This window comes from Notechis scutatus, chromosome 5, assembly GCF_049901735.1.
Source record: "Notechis scutatus isolate UNSWTSFEM ecotype Mainland chromosome 5, rNotScu1.2, whole genome shotgun sequence".
NCBI classification, from domain to species: Eukaryota; Metazoa; Chordata; class Lepidosauria; order Squamata; family Elapidae; genus Notechis; species Notechis scutatus.
In genome coordinates, this window is record NC_142013.1 from 81,007,853 (window position 1) to 81,029,478 (window position 21,626).

Consider the following 21,626-nt stretch of genomic DNA (forward strand, 5'->3'; position numbering starts at 1 on the left):
TGCAAACATCGCGCACTTCATGAGAACTCGAAAGGAATGTTACGGGCAGACGTGTTTTAAGGAAGCTTAACCAATTGGAAACGCTATCTTTAAATAGAAAATCCATGCGCTTTACGAAACATGAGGGAAATTTACTTCCGGGGCACAACCTTCCCCCCGCCCCCATGGTTTTAGAGGCATCCAGTTGTAGCCATCCGCCCTTTCTAAAGGTGATGGAATGGCCCCAGCCCGTTCTTGGCTTGCGCAGCTCTTGGTGAAATACTGTGTACGGGGTTAGTAGTGCCTTGCCCTTCTCCAAGATGGCAACTCTTCCGTTCCTTTGGTTTGTTTGTTTGTTTTTTTGTCCGTCCCCCGAGAGGCGGAGCCGATCTCGAACCACGCCCTCCTGCTTATTGATGCGCGCGGAGCCGAGGGTGTGTCTGCGTGTGTCATGTGCGCGCGCCGAATGCTCGCGCCCCGGCCGCGGCTGCCTCCGGCACGCGCCCAAACGACAGAGGGAGGAGTGAGTGAGTGAGCGAGCGAGCGAGTAAGCGAACGAGACGCGGGCTAGAACTGCCTCGCGCACCCTACGGGCCAAAGAGGGGCCCGTAGACAGACGCGGAATTCTCAGGCGCTGAGGCGGCAACGAGCGTGATGGCGGCGACGGCAACGACGGCGGCAACAAGACTGAAATGGGAAGCGACTCCGCGCTCCAGCGGGTCTTCCTCTCTTCCCGTGGTGACCGAGAGCCTAGCGGCGACGACGACCGTCCCTTGGCTAGGAGTAGCGCTGCGGTTATTGGTCGCGCTGCTTCTCAACGCGGCCCGGGCCGACAAAGAAGGTGAGCTGGCGATGGATATATCTCCTTCGGGAGCGTGTATTAACCGAAGCATCGTCCCCTTAGCTAGAGTGGCCCGGAGGGGGGGGGGTGGATCCGAGGGACGCGGGCGATGCCTTCCTAGTGTCTCTCCCTCCTTCTTCCCCAGGTGGTTAAACATCCAGGGTTTCAGCGTTTTCTTCCTTTTTATTGCCTGGCCGCCCCTCTCGTTGGACGGTCCTGTGCAGTTATTATCTCCCCAATGATTTCCTTAACATCGCGTCGACGTTGTTAGCAATATTGTTTCTACGCCCCTTCCCCTCCCAAAGTTTCTGCATCTTGGGGGCCGTTCCCTATAAACCGCTTGCCTCTGCTTTTTCCCCTTTCTCGAAGGTCCCTTGCGATTTCTTCTCGGAAATCATTTACTACATTTTCCTATTCCTCGGTGCTGTAATTCTCTCACGTCCCCTCCCAGCCGGGCTGCCAACTCACTGCCCGGCCCTGTTAGTTGCTCCACCCGGCTTGGGACCTGCCTCCCCTGGGCTTGACTTTCCCCCACTTTGTAACCCGGGCCGTGATAGCTGAAGCTGTGCTTGTTTGGTAATAAAAATGAAGTTTCTCTGTTTATTCTCTGTATGGGAATGGAAGACGAGTTGCTCTTAGCCTCTCGGCTGAATTCTAAAAGCTGAAATAGTTATTGCACCATTTACAATCAACGTTAGACTTGGCTTGCTTTTTAAAATTACTCTAAAATATTTCTTCAGGCACCCTAAGTTCATTTCTTTACCTCACTGGTTAGCTCTCCTTCCAGTCCCCCCCCCCTCCAATCAAGAGATGTTTGTGAAAGTATAAATAGCGTAATGCTACCTTTGCTGCTTGGTTTATGATAGAGGGGAGTGATACCTGGTTATTGTAATGAAGCATGTATTCAGATTGTGAAGAAATTTATAGAGGGTATAGAAAGAGTCTTATCATACACACTTGGTCTTGGCTTTTGTGGTTGATATCAATCCAAGAGAAACATGAAATGAGGGAAATATCTCCTCAGGCTTCCATTTGGTTTTCCATAAGCACATATGAACATGTTTGGACATTTGTAAGTTGGGACTTCTAATTTGCTTTGATGCTTATATTTTGTAGCTGCTTATTCATAAAATAGAAATTATTATTTAAGGCTTTATCACAACTCAGGAAGAGTTTTGGGCCTGTTATCACTGAGTTGTTAGCTGATTTTTGTATCAACCAGAGAAGTGACTTTAAGCCAGGTGTTTTAGCCACAGAAAGTAAATCATGGCAGAATTTCTTGGAGAAGGAACATATAAAACAAATTGCTACATGTGAGCTATTTTTCTACTAATTCTATTTGATAACAATGTTTAATCACATTATGAAGATGAATCAAGATAAAATATTTTAAAATCTAGTTGAGTAGTCTATATTTCAACATTTTAACTTAGGGAAACTTTGATTAAGGAACTAGAACCTGCATTAACTATTGATTAAAAATTGTCAGAAAAATAAAATGTGTCAATTATATTTCTTTGATTCTGTGACTGATTTTGCAGAATGGTCCTGATCTTGTGAATGGCTTGTATAAATAGATTCTATTTGAATAAGTTGTTGCTTCGTTCTGTCTTAATAATGTGCCCTCATGCCTGCCTTCATGCGTTGCCTGGAATCTGCAAAGTCAGCAGTTAGCTCATTTTTAATTTCCTCCCTTCTGAATTTATTTATTTATGTAAAGCATTTATATTGGTGCCCAATTCAAATATGAAATTTTGGGAGGCATACAATAAATAGATAAATGAAAATATCAAATAATATATACAATCAGATATTAACTGGCAGCCAGGAACTCAGATTTATTGCCTCCTTTTTTTGTAAGAGCTCTAATCATTTTTACCCAAATGCTCAAGGAAAGACCAGGTTTTCACTGCCTTTGTAAAGGCCTAAAGAACTGGGGCCTATCAAATGGTTGAGTGGAAATAACTCTTGAGGGCAGACACTGTCCTAGGAATGGTATCCCCCTTAGGTCTCATCAGATGACATTATTTTAAGAATGTGCCTACCCAAGAGTGTACTTTCCAAATGGGAGCATTTGGAATGGGTAGATGCCATTGGGAGAAAATGGTGCTGCAAATAATCAGGCCCTGTGCCACATAGAGTCTTATGGGTGATAACCAGCTTCTTAAATCCCTCCCAGAAGCCTATGGGAAGCTTATATTTTTAATTAATTGTCTGGATATTTTCTCTCCTTACGGGTCCCCACGGCCCCCACTTCCCCGCTCTCTCCCCCCCTTTTCCCCCCCCCCCCCCCCCCCCCCCCCCCCCCTGACTTTATTCCCCCCGGAAGCTATATTTTTAATTAATTGTAGCTTCTGGATAGTTTTCTGGGCAATCCTATATAGAACTAATTGCAGTAGACCAGTGAGGAGATGAAGGTATGAGTGACTGCAAGTGGAACTTTAGCATGTTGGTGTACAAGATAAAGTTGTGAAAATGTCTCTGGTAGTTTAGTAGTTTCCAGGCATGCTATTTGAAATTGATACTTCATTGTATTGATAAAGCTGGCATATTATTGTTCAGAAGTCTTGACATAATACTTGATATTTCATAGCTACTGAGAACAAATATTTCTACTTCCCCATATCCATTTGAATAGTTCTATGCTTCCAGTATATTCTGATATTGAAACAAGCTTTTTATTTAAGGCATTTTGGATCATCTACTCTCCATTCTTTAATTAAATTTATCAGGCATATCCATCAGTTGGCTTATTTCTTTTAAAAGGGTACAGAAGCTAATACACTTTTTCAAGCTATCTGACTTTAACTGGATTGTTTACTTATCAGAATCTATTTTGGTCTTGTGACTTGGCAATTCATTACTTTTAACTTTGAGTTGTAATGTCTGCTATTGTTGATAAATGTATAGACAGACAATTATTTGTAGGGTGATTTAGATTTTTAAATCAAATTTTGAATACAATTTTAGTAAAAAGGGGAAAACTTGCTTATAATTATATATTTTGAATCTGAATTATTTTAATATAAAGGTAAAGGATTCCCTGTCCAGTCATGACTGACTCTGGGGCATGTTGCTAATCTCCGTTACTTGGCTGAGGGAGCGAGCATTGTCTGAAGACATTTTCTGTGGTCATGTGACCAGCATGGCTATACGTCAAAGGTGCAGGGAATGCTGTTACAGAATTGGTACCTATTAAACTACTCGTGTTTGCATGCTTTTGAACTGCTAGGCGGACAGGAGCTGGGGCAGGAATGAGAGTCATCCTACTGCATGGCGCACAGGTTTCATATCCATGCTGTCAGCTTTTCAGCTCAGCATCTTTAACTGGTGAGCCATCGCACCCCCTTCTTTTATAGATAGACAGATTTAAAAGTATACTGGTATTGTCTGTGATCTGACAAGAGGTGAAGCACAAAGCAGCTCACCACTGTACCTCTGAAGATGCAAGCTGGCAAGACATTAGGATAAAAGAAAACTAGATCACAACTGTACAGTCTGAAAGCTCATCGCTGTTTCAAACATAACTTTAAAACATACTTTGTAGATTTCATTTACCTTTGTTGATTAAACTGCTAACAACATTAAGACAACAGTGGCAAGATGGGCATCTGCTTTGTCTGAGTAACAGGTTGTATTGTACTTGGAGGGAAAAATCTGATTCAGTGATAATACATGTGTTGGTAATCTCAAGGCTAGACTACTGCAATGTATTATTTCATGCAACAGTTTTCAAAGATGGCCCAAAAATTGCAGTTGGTATAGAAGGCAAGTGTCATTTTTTGGAGATGCCATATTGCTCCTATGTTGGAAGAGTTCACTATTACTACCATAGTTGCATTCTGACACTAATATTCATTCTGGTGCATACCTTGTACATAAATTGACTATGGGACCGGCTGTATGTAGCCTGCTCTCCTGATAACTAACCTTTAAGTATTTGGAGTTGCCTGTAGTCTTCTCTAATAAAGCATATCTATACCCAGTTTCTTTAACTTCCTCAGAGGATTTAGTTTCCAGGAGCCCGATAATTTTGGAGGCCATCTGAACAAGATCTGGTTTATTGATGATTTTTTAGATGTCTATGCCCAGAATGGAATACTATCTTGCCCTCATTTTGGCCAAAGTCAAAATCCTAGGGTTTCACAAGAACCTGGTCAGATTTCTTGGAATGATAGTGTTAACTCAATTTTCTTCATTATAGCTTTATCATTTAATAAGTGGTCCAGGATTTAAAAAAAAAAACAGATTGTGAAACTTGAAAAAGTTTGGAAAAAAAAACTGAGTTAGTGGGTGGGCCGGGGTGATGGTGGTAGAGAAAATACTTTAATTTGGATTCCAGAATTGAAGAACTAGGTGAGCTCCTAAATGGCCACTTCCAATTATTAAGATTCTATTAATTTATCCCTGTGGTTCACTCTCGGGCTTGCCATAATTTAACTCATGATACAGATTCAGATGTCATTCTGGATATAATTGTATTTTAAACTGATTATGAAACTGAATCCAGATTAGGTTAAAATTCCAGGTTGGATTGCATGTTAATTTGTTCACGTTTCTTCTCTGTTTCCTGTTTTATCCTTTCATCTTGGAGTACTTGATGATTGTGTATAGTTTTGTAGTTGATCTATCTTATCAAACTGTTAATGTTTTCTTGCCATTGCTGGGTATGGTATTACAGTATAACTACTATTTCTTTTATAACTGGTCTAGTAGTCAAGGCAGGGGTCTTCAAATTTGACAGCTTTAAGACTTGTGGACTTCAACTCCCAGAATTCTCCCTCCAGTCATGTTAGATCAGGAATTCTGGGAGTTGAAGTCCACAAGTCTTAAACTTGCCAAGTTTGAAGACTCTTGAGTTAAGGCATCAGAATAGAAACCAGGTGACTGTGATTTCTAGTCCTGTCTTAGGCATGAAAGCCAGCTGAGTGACTTTGGGCCAGTCATTCTCTCTCAGTCCAACCTTACAGGGGGTTATGGGAAAATAGGAAAAGAAAGGAGTATTTGGTATGCTCCCCAATTTATTTGTAAAAATACTAAGGGTGAGATATAAATAAATAAAAATTATTTTGCTGTACATCCCTGCAATTAACTTCTGGCTCCTTTTAAAGCACTGTTAAAATTTTATATCATATCTATATTCAAGGACTGTATCTAAATTTTGTCTTTTAAACAATTCATTGTTTTAAATTATAGATAAAATAATATACAATATTATTTTGGATTGTATAGAAGTACTCTTTTTATGATTAAAATAATATTTGATATAATTGTTTTTTTTTAATCCATTTCTCTATGAATTGTTAATAAGATAACAGAAAAATGGGAAGACTGTTGTGTCCATGCTAATTTACAGAATGAAGAAATATAGCAAAAAATAATGTAATGCAATTACTGTAGATTCCTCATCCTATCCCAGTACCTTCATCTTCTTCTTCCTAGCATATTATGCAGATGCAGGGTACACTTTTCGGATCATTGAATTCCATTTTGTGCAGTCAGCTGCATCTCCAGGGTGCAGGACCGCCTCTTTCATGTCTTTGTTGATGGTGTCTCGCCATCTCTGTTTTGGACACCCACCAGGTCACTGGCCATTAACTTCTAGTTGATAGGCTCTCTAAGCAATGGTGGAAGGTGCCGCTCTCTGGACAGGTCCATATTAGTGGAGCCGGCCTTCTCTCATCATCTCTGTAATTGGTGCCACACCAAAATGCTGTTGAATTGTATCATTTGTGATGTGGTCAAGAAGGGAGATGCCCAATATCCAACTGAGCATTTTCATTTTCATTGCATGGAGATAGCTTTCTGTCCCTGTTGTTGCTGCCCATTATTCAGTGCCATACAGAATAACAAGGCAGATGGTTGTTGTTGAGGTATTCCCCGTTAGGAGAATGAGTGCACTCAGGGAAACATAGTGAGAGTGATGTTGAATAACACACAACCAGCACACAGATACACTGAATAGTAAAATGTAGGTTTTACTTCCAGTAAATGGGTAAACAAAGTCCAACAAACAGTCCAAATCATACACGGTTAAAGCAGTATCAGTCCAGGGATAATCCAAAAACGAAGTCAAGTATCATAAACAAAGTTCGGTAAAGGGGGTTTGCTAACAGTTGTAAGACTCACAACAATCCAAGCAGAACGACGATCAGGCAATACGGCAAAACAGGAAATGCAAGGAGAAAGAAACCAGGTTTCTGGCCCCATTTTATGGCCGTTGGAGGAACCTCACCCAATCACAATTACAGTATTTTCTTAAAGATACAGTATTAAATGACTATCCTGGTTTATATATTTCCAACCCAACGGTTAGGGAGCTATCATTCCTAACATTCTCCCCTTTGGGTAGGACAATATATAAAGCCTTACAGTTTAAGTCCATATTCCTCACAGCAAGCCTTATGTTTTACAGTGCCTTAGGCTTTTGTAAAATGATCAGCAATGTTATTCTCTGACATGCAGTACTCCAGTGTAATCATTTTACTTTCAACACATTGTCTCACATTTAGATATCTTAGATCGGTGTGTTTTGATCTTGTCTTTACAGCAAGATTGGAAGCCATCTGTATTGCTGATTGGTTGTCATCATACACAACAATAGGTTCCTTTACATTACATCCCATATCTATCAATAGTTGTTTATAACAAACTAAATCCGTACATAATAGAGACAAACATGAGAAATCAGCCTCCATTGTTGATAAACTTAGATGTTTTTGTTGAATAGACTGCCATCCAATTAACACCTTTCCTAATAATACTACAGTATCTGACGTTGATTTACGTGTAGGAATGTCTGTAGCGAAACTTGCATCGGCATATGCAGTTAAACTTAGTTCATCCTTAGGCTCCAAATATAATGCATATCTCAACACACGCTTAGGAGCGTGCCAGTGGCTTTCAGTAGGCTCAGTGTTAAACCTGGCTAATTGGTTAACACTATATGGTATATCTGGCCTTGACCAATTACTAAGATAAGATAAGCTACCAATTAATGACTGATAAATATCTTTATCAAAAACAGGACTTTGCACATCACTGTGGCTAAACTCCTGGCTCATTGGTGTTTTAGACCAGTGATCCCCAACCTTTTTGACGCCGCGGCCCGGTACCGGCATCAGCTGGGCGCCGCGCCCGGCACCGGCATCAACTGGGCACCGCCATCTTTTTGACGAAAAAGTGCTTCCGGTGACCTCACCAGAAGCACTTTTCGTCAAAAAGATGGCGCGAGCGCTTCGGTGAGCTTTTCGGGTAGAAATGGCTTTCTACCGGAAAAGCTCACGAGCGGGCGCCGCCATCTTTTTGATGAAAAGTGCTTCCGTGAGCTTTCTACCGGAAAAGCTCACCGGAAGCACTTTACCAAAAAGATGGCGGCGCCAGCAACCAGCGACCGGTAAGACTTGTTCCGCGGACGGTGCACGGTCCACGGACCGGCGGTTGGGGACCCCTGTTTTAGACTGTTTACAGAGTTCCATTTTAAAATTCTTTAGTAAATGGTTACTTTTATCTGCCTGTGAGATTTTGTATCCTCCCCTAGTTTTATCTATTTTTAAACCAAGATACTGTTTAATCTCTCCTAAATGTTTTATTTTAAATTTCTTCTCTAACAGTGAAATAATCTCAGTAGCTTCTTGCTCAGTCTTAGTGATCAATGCTATGTCATCAGTAAACAATAGCAATAATGAAACTACACCATCACTTTCCTTTTTGAATAAACATGGATCAGCCATGACCAATATAAACAGAAGTAGTGACAGTTCATGCCATGCCCCTGTCAGAATCTGAATCAGAAGGGGAGGCTGAGCAGCTGACAGGGAGTGGGAGTGTGATTCCATTAGCTGTGGAAGAAACTGGGGAAGGGCAAAGTCCGGCTGAGCAGAGCAGGGAAGAGGTAGAGCAAGGGAGAGGGAATTCGGTGGAAGACCCAGGCCCATCCCCTCTTCATCCTAGGGCACGCAGGGAGGAACAGAGAAGGGAGTAATGTGAGTTGCATGGCTTACAGGGGAGGAAAGGGCCCTGGTTCCCTTCATTAGCTGCAGCTGGGAACACAGTGTTTAAAAAGGGAAGCTGCGCACAGCAAGTTGTTGGGAGCAAATCGTGAATTATCTGGTTTCATGGAGGCTTATCTGTGTTCCTGGCGTCTTCCCAACTGTGTGTGTTTTGCTGTGCTTTCAAGTCTACGATTCCTTCTCCTGCCCTGTCAAGTTAATTATTGCAGCGTGGTTTGTTTGGATTTTTAGTTACAGTTTGTATGTACTTTTTTTTCGTACTGAATTTCCTCCACTTAAAGACTGTTCCTGGAAGAGTTTTTCTCCAGCCGAAGGTAACCTGGACATTGGGGGCAAAGTTGGAGATAATAAAGGGACTCTTATTGCTTATTTGACTGTGTTGCCTTTGTGCCATGCCCCAGGTTATCACAGTTCAGAGCCTTGGTGCACTCCAAACGTCACCTGGAATCTGTTGGAGAGACCAGCTGGGCATCACACTTGACTGCTGGTGTTCTTACATAACATTTTGACCCAGTCAATTAGTGCTTCAGGTACTCTGTGATCCCAGAGATACTCCGTTATCCCAGTACCTTAATGTGTTTTTTTGTTATTAACAGGTGGGAACTGGCTCATATATATTAAAATATGTTTTTTGGTTGGTTGAGGCCTTGTCTCCCTGTGATACTGTATCTAGCTATTATACTGAAGTTTTTTGCATTGCCTGAGAAAGAATTATTCTCTTTGCATAATTGTTTAAAGTCCACCTATCCCCCAATCCTAACATTTCTTGCCATTCTTCAGCTCTAAAATATGTTAGTCTTCCTTATGCACAGTTTTCCCAAACAAACTATTTCGTCACTCTTTCAATAATGGTTATAGGTTTTGTTTTTCTACAGTACAAAATAAAGAATTAATTATGAGCAATAGAATAAGATACTGGCACTAACAACAGGGTGTTAAAACATGAATAGTTGTTATTTTAAGCATGGTTTGGTAGAACTTGAATGGATGATGGTTTGGGCAGGTCTTTTAAGACAAGCTGATCTGCTTAAACAGCAAATGGAAACCGTGGCCTACTTTAACTAAAATGCCTTGATGATAGTAACTCATGCTGTAATCACCACTTGGTTGGATTGTTACAACATGCTCAAAAGGGCTGCCTTTGGAGATATTGAGGATTGCAGCTGGTATAAAATACAATGACTAGATTGCTAACTAGATAAGCTGGACAGGCAGGAATAATACCTATTTTGAAATTGCTGCATTAGTTGCCAGTAGTTTCTAGGCTTAAAACAAAGTGCAGGTTATTACCTTCAAAGGCATGTCTAGTGCAGTATCAGGATATATTAGGAAATGTCTTGGCAGAACTATCTGATTCAGTCATTAAGAGAGGATATATTGCAGTCTCTCCTCCATATGATATGCATGATCAGGCAGCAAGCCTTCTCAGTGGCATCCCCCACTTTATGGAATACCCTTCTTCCAGTAGAACAGAAAACCCCAATCTGCTGGCATTTCTTAAACAAGCAAAATAATTGGTTTGAGCATTTGTTCAGCCTTTAGATTAAAGGATTTATGAAGTTTACTGACGGGTTTCTAGCATTTTTTTTTATTTTCACTTATAATTTACTACTTTATTAAATTTGTGCCACCCATCTCATAAGAGATAACTCTGGGCAGTTTACAAACATTAAAACTAGTACACATTAAAATAATAAAAAACAATAAATAGTACCATTAAAAGATGGAGAGAAATGGAACACAAAGGATACGTGGTGAGGTGGCAGAGAAATCTCTTTTCCTGAAAAGTGGAAAATTCTTGACTGATGGGATCAGGAGCATTCTCCTTTTATTGACACAGGTTGGCCAATCCCAAAGAGTTGAGATGGTTCTTCAGCTAACCTGGTCCCATGCCTTGAATTGTAGCTGGAAACAAACCAGTAGCCAGTGCAGCTTGCAGAACAGTAGTGTAACATGGGCCAACCTAGGGGCCCCAAGAACTGCCCATGTTGCTGCATTCTGCACTAGCTGTAGCTTCCGAATTCTTAATCCTGACAGAAAGGGGTCCAAATAATCAATTTCTTCCTCTGAAACTGCTAAGCAACCACCTTTTCTCCATGGCGCTGTTCCAAGCATCCAGGTCTGGGAAGTGCTTCCATCTGTCGTCCAATAGGCTGAGCAAAGTTCTGAGGACACTCCCCTTGTCATTTGTCCCCAGTTTAGCTCAGCCTGTCGTTCAAGCTAGACGTGAGCAATTTGCTGACCGGGATCTTCGAAACCCTTGGAGAAAGCCCCTAAAATGGGAAGGTTGGAAACTACACAAAAATTGTCTGGACAAGTGGGGTGAGAAGCTGGGGTTTTCTAGAAGTGGGCAAACCAGACCTCCTTAAAAGACCTCAGGAACGGCCCTTTCTGCAGTGAAAAATGAATCAATTTCACCAGCGAGGAGGGCTAAAGATCTAATTGACAGGTGGTTGCACTGATAGCATCGAGAACCCTGTCCACTTCATCAAGATCAAACTGTTCCCGGAGCGTGGTTTTGCAAGGCTCGGCGGCAGGAATTCGCGATCCTCCGTGATTCCTGCTGCGCTCGCTGCCGAGGTTCCTCCGATCCAGATGGATCTGGAGGATAGGGCTGCCCCATAGAGGCAGCCGAAGAGAGAGGGGATCCGGATTTGGGTTTGGGGGTATCGCAAACCCCCTCCTCAGCCGGCAAAACCCCCTTTTCCCAAGGCGGTGGAGTGGCGGTCAGCAATGGCCGCCGCAAAGAAGCCTGCAGCCGGGTAAGATTTGTGCAGGAGGAAGCAGGTGAAGGCGAAAGTTTTGGCTGAACCGGGACTAGAAGAAACTTTTAAATACCTTGGAAACTAAATCGTTTGAAGGATACATTGTCTCCCAAGGAAGATCGTAAAAGCGGTGAAAAAAAGCTGAAAGGGAAAGTTACTTTCTTTCACTCTCCCTTCCCACAGAAACAGCAGTTGGAAATCTGGAAAACCTGCTTGGGCATAGAAGGTAAACTTGAAATTTAAAGCCAAGGGGATAAAGGATTTCTGGACATTGGAACTAAAAACTTAAAATTCTTTTTATTTGTTATAAGTGGAAGGGAAGAGGTAAAGATTTATTTTAAGATTGTATTGAAGGAGACTGCTTTGAGTTTATAAGATCAGAAATAAAAGGTATTACGACTTCTAGAAGATTACTTTGGAACTGTGTATTTGAATTCTACCCTAGGAAGAGAAAATATAGAAAGAAGAAAGTGCTAAATGAAATTGTTTGTTTTGATTTGGTTTGGTTTGTGACTTTGGGATCTTTGTGAACTATTTCTTGAAAGATTAAAGATATTTGGGTTGTTTCAAAAAAGGGAAAAAATGGCATTATCTTTTGAAGAATTACAAATGGAATTTCAAAAATTGAAAGAAGATGAACAGGAAGGCATGGGCTCTTCTGGATCTATTTTCCACTTTTTAGAAATGGCGATTTCTACCTATCAAGAAATACAACAGCGACAGGAAGACTGGGACCAAGAAGAAGAAGCCATTTTTAATGGACAAATACTCTTAGTGGAGGAAGAAAAGCGTAAGGGGGGTAAAGAAATGGTGAATTCAGGACTTAAAAAAGCAACCAAGAAAAAGAAAAATAAGATGAAAAATCGATATGATGTCAGAAAACAACAGAAAAGAGAAATACAACAGAGAGGGAAGATAAAGAGAGTGAAACTTGAGAGATGGGGGGGTCAAAAAGCTAGAATTGACAAGAAAGGAAGGGAAAAAGGAAAGAGAAGTCATAAAAGCTTAAACAAGATGTTAAAAAACAGTTTTTTTTCAGAGATAAGGGGTAATATAATTTTATAAAATGATTCTGCAAAAGTACATAAGATTGTATGGTAGATATTAGTATTTGAAATTGAATTAGAAAATTAAAATATTACATGAATTAATAATGCATTAAAGGGAAACTATGAAAATGTTTAAGATTTGATAATAGAGTTTAATTTACTATGAAATATTGCTCTTATTATATTATAAACTCAATATTCCTTTTTTTTGGTTTTACTATTACTTATTAAATTTAATATTATTGGCTTGTTTTATTATTTTGAAATGTAGTACTTAGAATGTACGAAGCAGAATCAGTATGGAAAGTATGTATTATTTTAAGTGTAAAATTTAGGGGAAAGATAAAAAGTTGTCATACTTCAACCAGTGGTTACAGGAGAAATATTGTATTAGAAAGAAAGAAAAAATAGATGATTGAAAGAGAACGGACAAAAGATGCAAGTATAATTATTTAAATTGAGATGAAATAAATAAAATAGAATTAAAAGAATGAATAGGAGAGAGAAAATATATAGAAAATATAGAATGTTAAATAAGATATGAAATAGTATATTATGTGAGCACGAATGTGATTTATGTCTGTACAAAAAGATCTAACCCGGGGTAAGCCGCTTTCCAAAAAGAAGTTTTATGTATTTATGTTTGTGTAATGTTTGTTTATGTTTGAAAGGATGTTGGAAGAGAATTAATGAAACTATATATAATGAACATATATAATTTAAGGCAAAAGAAATACAATTAAACAGAAGGAAAGGGAGCAGTAAAGAGAAGTTGGGAAAGGATATGAAGTTGAACAGATAAGATATATATTATATATTAAATGGTGTTTGTATAGAAATGTGATAATTTGGAATTATCTTGTTTTTAAATAAAATATTCTATGTGTTTTTTAGAAAAAGATATTTTATGTTACTACATCCTATGTTTTGTTTGCTTGTGTATGTTTTTAAAAAAAATTAATAAAATTTGTTCAAAAAAAAAAAAAAGATCAAACTCTTCCCATATAATTGGGTAAGGCCCATCTCCCAGCATCTCCCATGTAGCAGTGCCACACATAGGTTCAAACTGGGAATGAATCTGAACAAGGTGTTGAACAAATTCCTTTGTGCAATCCTAAAGATGATCATCTGAACCCTCCTGTTCCAGGAGGGACTAGGTGATCCTGAACAGGGCTTCCGGGCAATATTCTGTGGATGCAAGAATGGTGGAGAAATAATGATGTCTTGCTACTCTGACTACAACAAGATAGGCCTTAATGGCAGTTCTAAGTCATTTCCAGTGGGAGTTATCCATTGTCTTCCCCCAGTGCTGCTCTATCTAGGTGGCTCTTAACCCTTTTCAAGACCCACAGCTCCTCTATGAATCATAGGATGGGGTGGGTGTGAATAGTCAAGAGAGGTTGCACAGGCACAGTCTTGTTCAAAGCCTTGACTACTCTTGATTCCAGGACTTTATCAGAGCTTTGGCAGGTTTGTGCAGTGAAGCCCCCAGGATATCCCCTAGTCCCCTCTGGAACCCATTCAGGGTCAATAGTCACTGGGGACAGACCACTCAAATGAATACAGCCTCCCTGCGGAGGGAAGCAGTATAAGGGAATCTCAGGGACACTAAGGCGTGATCTGAACATAACAAGGGAGAAACCAACAAGTTTCACACACGCCCCAGCTAACGTTGCCATTGCTCTGATAAGTAAATTGCATTTGGTGTGTGACCATTATCCTGAGTTGGACATGAGATGATCTGAGATAGGCCCATGGCGACCATGATAGTCATGAACATCTGGGCCACTTCTGAGGTCAAACCTAGAAATGGCAGATTGAAGTCTCCCAGAACAACAAGCCTGGGGAACTCCACTACCAGCCCGGGATATAGTCTCCAGCAGTTCAAGCAGAGAGGCTGCTACGTAGCAGAAAGGCTGGTTACAATCGCTTAATTTTTGTTTTACCTTTGTTGTACTGTACCCATAATTATCAGAATTGGGCAATTTTTAAATATTATAAAATAAATAGGTCATAAAGTTAACTTGAATGAAATTTTTGTTCCTTTTTCTTACAGCTTTTATCCAATCGGATAGCATAATAGAAGTCTTACGCTTTGATGAAGGAGGCTTATTACAGGTAAATGTTTATTGTTAAATAGAATTGTATAGTAACATTTCTTTAAATAGCCTGCTTTACTAGTTGCATTATTTTCTTTAATAAATAAAAAATAATGGTGGAACAACTAGTCAGACTTGATTTCCTTTTCAAATGGTCTCTTGCAAGTCCCTTGTGTTATTTTACCGGTAAGCATATTTCAGCAAGTGTCTTTTTTGATGCCGAGATAAAATTTTAAGTGACTAGCTGGATTTTTGGCACAAGGAATTTTTGGGTGAACTGGCCAATTCCTGAATAATTTTATGAAATATTTTTTTTAATTATTTACAGTGTTGAATTGAGCTACAACTTATATAGCTTGTTTATGTTGACTTATTACTCAGCTAACCATGGTTAAAACAAACTATAGCAAGATATGTGAAGTTACCTGATATTTGTTAGTTTGAGAGAATTGTTTCAAAAATTTGTATTTCACTTTTCATTTCAAATGATGCTAGTATAAAAAGATTTATAGTCCTTTACTTACAACAGCTCTTTCAGTGGTCATTTGAAGTTACAACAGCACTGAAAAAATGAGTTATGACCGTTTTTCACAACCGTTGCAGCATGCTCACGTGATCATTTGCTTGGCCTATGACTCATTTTTATGACGGTTGCATCCTGGGGTTATGTGACCTTCTGAAAAGCAAAGTCAATGGAGAAGCCAGATTCACTTCACCATGTTACTAACTTAAGAACTGTAGTGATTCATTTAACAGTGGCAAGAAAAGACATAAAATGGGGCAAAACTCACTTAACAAATGTCTCACTTAGCAGCAGAAACTTTGGGCTCAATTGAGGACTACCTGTATTTGAGGACTACCTGTATTTGATTTCAAAATAGTTTTTAAAATTATTTTATTCATCTTGTCTCATGAAAAGCAGTTGATTGTTTTTTATATTTAATGAGTGCATTTTGGGCAAGACTTTATATAGCTGTGTTCCTCGTTGAGCTTCTTCATTCTTCATTTACCATCTTTCTGGGCTGTTATTTTCCACTTTCCCTTTCAGGCTGCCAGCTATGTCTTTTCTCCTGTCAGAAAACTAGCATTATGATGGGTGAAAGAGGCTTGAGTGAGCATGAGGGAGAAGTGGGGGGAGGGGAGAAATGTGTCTCACAGCATACAGGTAGTCCTCAAGTTAGAACAGTTCATTTAGTGACTGTTTAAAGTTACAACAGCACTGAAAAAAGCGATGTATGTCTGTTTTTAACATGAATGACCGATTGCGGCATCCCCATGATCATGTCATCAAAATTCAGACGCTTGGCAACTGACTCATATTTATAATGGTTGCAGTGTCCCACGATCATGTGATCACTTTTTGCGAAGTTCTGACAAAGTCAATGGGAAAGCCAGATTCATTTAACAACCATTACTAACTTAATAATTGCAGTATTCACTTAACAACAGTGGTAAGAAGGTCATAAAATGGGGTAAAACTCATTTAACAATTGTCTTGCTTGGCAACAGAAATTTTGAGCTCAGTTGTCATAAATCTAAGACTACCTGTATTTGTAAGTCATCATATGACATGCAGAAATTATATCTTGAATTTAAATTTCAAATACTTTCAATACAGGTAATCCTCAAGTTACAAATGTAATGGAGCCTGCCAATTACATTCATAACCCAAGGATTCATAGGAGTAACTTGAACTCCCTGCTTTCACTAATCAAATGCGCAGGTCGTTAAGTGCACGAGGTAACTCTGGGTGGGGAAGGCCTAGTGCTTCCAACCACCCAAGACTGTCTCTGACCCACTGAGATATCTCATGGTTTCCTCCACCCCACCCCAATCCTGCCTGACCGGGTCATTTACCTTACATAGATCTTGATGAGAGCTGTCTCCTTTCCAGCCTCTCTGCCACAATTTCGCCTTGAGCAAAGGCTTGGCAAAACCTGCAGGGATGAGAGATTACATCTCTATAGGCTCCAGTCATCTGTGCAAAAAACCTTTGCTGCCAAGAACGGAGTCCAGGAGGTGTGCGCACATCCTTTCAGACCTCTGTTTATGGCAGCAAAGGGCTTTCCACAAGGCCTTTGCTGCCAAGAATGGAGCCTGGGAGTGGCGCGAACATCTTTCTGGGCCTCCATTTACGACGGCAAAGGGTTGACCTCAAGGCCTTTGCCGCCAAGAATGGAGGCTGGGAGGGATGCACACCTCCCTCCGAGTCTCCATTTCCAGTAGCCTTTGCCGCCAAGAATGGAGGCCCGGAGGTATGCAGGCACCCCTCCCAGCCTCCGTCCTTGGCAGCAAAGGCTTTTTGCAATGGCAGCAAAAGGCTTTGCAAATGGAGGAAAGGCTTTAGTGTTTCAGGGCTTCCCTCTGTTTACAAAGCCTTTTACCACAGATTTCATCCAGGCCTCCATTTGGAAAGAACAGAGGCCTAAAGTATTATGAGATCTCGTTCTACTAATCTCACATGATTTTGCGGTACTTTAGGTAGGCCTCCATTCTTTGCAAGGTGAGTATCTACAGGCCCAATACCTGTGGTCACCTGCGGGAGGAGGGGGAAATAGGCAAGGTGAATGTTGCAGTGCTTCTACTGTCGTTTGTAAGGGTGAACAATTGCCATGATGCTGCAACATTCATAACTTCAGGACTGTGTTGTAAGCACTTGGGGGGAGGGGTTGGATTATGTTCTATCCTAGGCCTCACCCATTATTTACAATAATGTGAATTCATTCACAGTCAGCCAACAGCTTGGCAAACAGTCACGCGAAGGTAGACTAATTATTTCAGACCTTTATCAATCCTGGAACACTGCCCAGTAAATAGTTCTACACTCACTGTTGGTAGGGAAGGCTGGGTTTACAGACAAATCTTCACGAGGCTGGAACAAACAAATGACCGAACGAGCGAGTTGTTTCCTGCAAAAGCCCCCTCCCCTTTTGTTCCTCTTAATCCTGATGAGAGGGGCCCCTCATTGTCCACCTGTGGCCTTCCACATTGACCCTGAGTTCTTAATTGCTCCTTTCTTTTAGCAGCCCTGTGCATGCACAGGCTGGGAACCGGTTCCAACTGCTCCACAGCCTCACTGCTATCTGAGCCCAAAGGCAGCTGACGACTGCCGGCCTGCCCTGGCCCCATCTTTGCCTCTGATGTAGATCCCTTGTCCGAGCCTTCCTCAGCCTCTAAGACTGGCCCAGGTTCCTCCCCAACTTCCTCACTACTATCTGACTCTGCTGCTAGTTCTGCCAGCCGCCGGCAGGCCACAACAATAACTTTGAATGGTCACTAAGTGAACTGTCGTAACTGGAGGATTACCTGTACTCAAAAATAATTTTTTATGTGATAGGACACAAAATTATTAAACACCATATTTATTCAAAGGGAAGGTGTTATTTTCCTGTAAAGCATGACCTTTGAAAAAAGGTTGATTGTCTTCCCTTCTCAGAATACTGGCAGATATTGAAAGGGATTTGCTGTTGTTTGACCATGAGTGAGGATTCTAAAAAAAACGTTAGGAAATCCAGTGATTGAGTTTCTATCCATGCACCTGCACTTTTTTAAAAATCTTCATTCTCAATAGGGCAAAAACAATTTAAATGGTTTCCCTCTTTCTTCTGTTTATCTCTTACATCTTTTAAATAGCATAACTTTATTCAAAGTTAAACCTCACTACTGTAACTCTAATATTGAAGATAAGTTCTGCCCCACCCTAGTAAAATATTAACTCTTTTTATAATTCCTGATAAGCACTTTACTTTCTCTTTCAGTTACCTCATTTTTATTTAATCAGTTCTCTTTCTCCTTTAGAATTCCCTCCCCCCTTCCTGCTAGGAGGAGGAAGGAAAATTGCTTCTGATCAATGTGGATGGATACCTAACAGTCTAACCCATAAGTGGGTTTTAATGTTATATCATTAAAAATTATACTTATTTTCATGGACATTTCACATCCACGCTGTAATTGACATGCTTATTAAACTTTAAATATACTTGATTAAAATAATCAAGTCAGTATAAAAAAGAAAACAGTGATACTATTACTGATAAACAGTGCATAAGCAATAATGTAAATTATATGTAGATCATATGTCAAGTTTAAAAAAAAATTCCAAAATCTGATTTATTTATTTTTGTATGTGAAACAATTTCTTGTATAAAGTTTAGTCTATGCTTGTTCCTAATACATACTCCTATGACACCCTTGTATGTAGGATGAGCACTGTTGTTTTTTTCCTACTTTCTTTTCCCCATTTTCTAGCCAAAAACTTGTATTTTTATCCCAGTGCTGCTGAGTTAGCGTAAAATGGTCCTGTCTTAAGCAGGAAAGCTGGCTGGGTAACTTTGGGCCAGTCACTCTTTGGCAGCTTAACCCACCTCATAGGACTGTTGTTTGAGGAAAAAGAGGAGAAAGGAGTATTATGTATGTTCACCACGTGGAGTTACTTATAAGGTAATAAAGGCAGGATAAAAATCTATTAAATAAATAGCTTTGATGAGGAATTTTGTCAAAAGATTTTTAAAAGTAAAAATATGCAGCATTTATTGTTTATCTACAAGTTTATTAGTACGTTTATGAGATTAGATGTTCTCTAGTTACAAGTAGTCCTCAATTTACAATTGTTTATTCAGTGACCATTTGAAATTGTGACAGGACTGAACCAAGGGACTTATGTATCCAAAATTATAGCCACTGCAGTGCCCCCGGGGTCACACGAACAAAATTCAGGCCATTTTGGGAGTAATCACAATTCTCAGACCACATATGAGTTGGAGAAGTGCAGTGTGGGCCTGGACCTGCATCAAGCCTTCCAAGGGCCTCGCCCACCCCATGCTTCACTTAACAGCCACAACATGGAGAGTGGGGATTATAGTCATCAAGTGAGGCAATCATTTGGGTTCTATTACAGTCGTACGTTGAAGACTTCTTGTAATGGGATAGATATTCAGTTCTAAATAATTTGAATATTTAGAAGTAATTTCTTTTTAAAATGCTTTACAATTGAAGTTTTCTGTTCTTTTTTTAGACTGAGACAGCTATTGGCCTCAATTCATATCAACAGAAAAGGTAAGTGGTTTGCTATAATAGAATATTTGATTTAGGTAAGCAGTTTTTTCAAGAACTTTTGTATTTTGAATTATTTTGATAGTTTGATAAATCTACCACATTGTCTCTAATTAGTACTTTTCTAAATCTATGACAGTGGTGTCTAAGAATACCTTTTGTAAGTTTTAAATTGATGATTCTACCAGATGTTGCAACATTGTTTATAGGTGCCTTGGTAACCATTCACTTGAATTGCTGCAATCATAGTAAGATGGACTACTATTCAGTGTAGTTTTTATACTTAAGTCCATCAAAAAGAAAGTTTCGAAGTTTGTAATAATATATAATCATATTACACTTGTTTTTTGTTAGTTGAATTAGCTGCCAATAAATAATCTATTTCTAGGGCCTAAGAAAGGATTTGGAGACTAATTTTTAAAGTTCTGAATGGCTTACAGCTAGGGGAAACGGTGCTTTGAAGGGTCTGTGAGCATTCCTCCTTAACAAATATTTCCCCTTTTTCAACTCTCACTACAGGCACCATAGTGCCAAGAAAATACATATTTGAATTAAGGAACTGAGAACATGGTTTTATATTGTGCAACATTTCCCAAACAAGTGCATTTCTTCTCAGAATCACAGAAATTATAAAATGAATTATGTTTTATTAGCAATTAAAATTTTACCTCATAGCAAGCAAGGTTTTCATTTCTTTAAAGTTATGTGTTCCGTGACTTGTTGAACTAGCTAAAGAGCAAGATACAAAGAAAAAAAGTAACAAATTATAATTAAATGATTTCAGATTAAATATGGCAAAATATTTTCTACACACACACATTTTGATTTTGAAGCTCTTAGGGCAAAAAATCATGAGTTTGTCTCAGTATGCTGTATCTACCTTCTATTCATGGAATGTGGGTAACAGTGGAATAATAGAAAATACTTGTATCTCTTAGATTTTGGCAGTGGTTTGCTCTCTGAGCTTGCCATTTAGTTTCCAAACTTTTCATTACCCGGCTAGGTAACATCATCATCAGGACTTCAGTAGAAGTGTCTTGTCCTATTCCCCTTTAGCTTATATATGTCTTGTGTGCTGGTGTGGTCAGTTGGTTGTGTGATTGACTGTTTGTTTGTGCTATGTTTAAATTCTGATAAGCTGATGGAACATTAAGGTGGCTTGCAAGGTACTTTGCAGGCTAGAGATCATAGTCTGCATAGAATGATGTAAGTATATTGTTGCATAGCTACTCTATTTCAGATAGAACTGAGTTTTATTTATGTCTCTGGCATTGTGGCCAAAATGTGCCAAACTGAACCAGTATTACAGTAGGGAAATGGATAGACACACAGCCAATATCTCAGCCACACATGTTTTTAAGAAAAAGCCAGCCAATCTGCAAACAGCAACTCCATCAACCAATCAAGAAATGACAACACAGCCAACCTGCCCACCAGTATATATAGGAAGACGGCAACTCTGATCACGCTTTGCTCACACAAGCACGAAGCCGAAAGCACCAGCCTGAAGATGGCGAGTGGGACTTCATCAAAACGTTGCCAAGATACTCTCAATCTTACATGGAAAAAGACCCGAACACTCCAAGACCTGCATATATATATATATATATATATATATATATATATATATATATATATATATATATATATATATATATATATATATATATATATGTGTGTGTGTGTGTGTGTGTGTGTGTGTGTGTGTGTGTATGTATGTATGTATATGTATATATGTGTGTGTATATGCATATATATGCGAATATGTATGTATGTGTATATATACCCTGTTTCTCCAACAATATGGCCTCCCCCAAGAGGAAGTCCCA

General features: G+C 39.6%; 1 protein-coding gene across 1 annotated transcript in view; it reads left to right on the plus strand.

The window, feature by feature from the left end:
* Positions 1 to 394: 394 nt before the first annotated feature.
* The window catches only part of TMEM131 (transmembrane protein 131), a 96,996-nt gene continuing 75,764 nt past the window's right edge, over positions 395 to 21,626 (plus strand). The window contains exons 1-3 of the mRNA XM_087967134.1: positions 395 to 820; positions 14,703 to 14,764; positions 19,760 to 19,800. Coding sequence (XP_087823260.1) covers positions 634 to 820; positions 14,703 to 14,764; positions 19,760 to 19,800 — 290 coding nt within the window. The 5' untranslated portion in view covers positions 395 to 633. The remainder of the gene's footprint in view (positions 821 to 14,702; positions 14,765 to 19,759; positions 19,801 to 21,626) is intronic.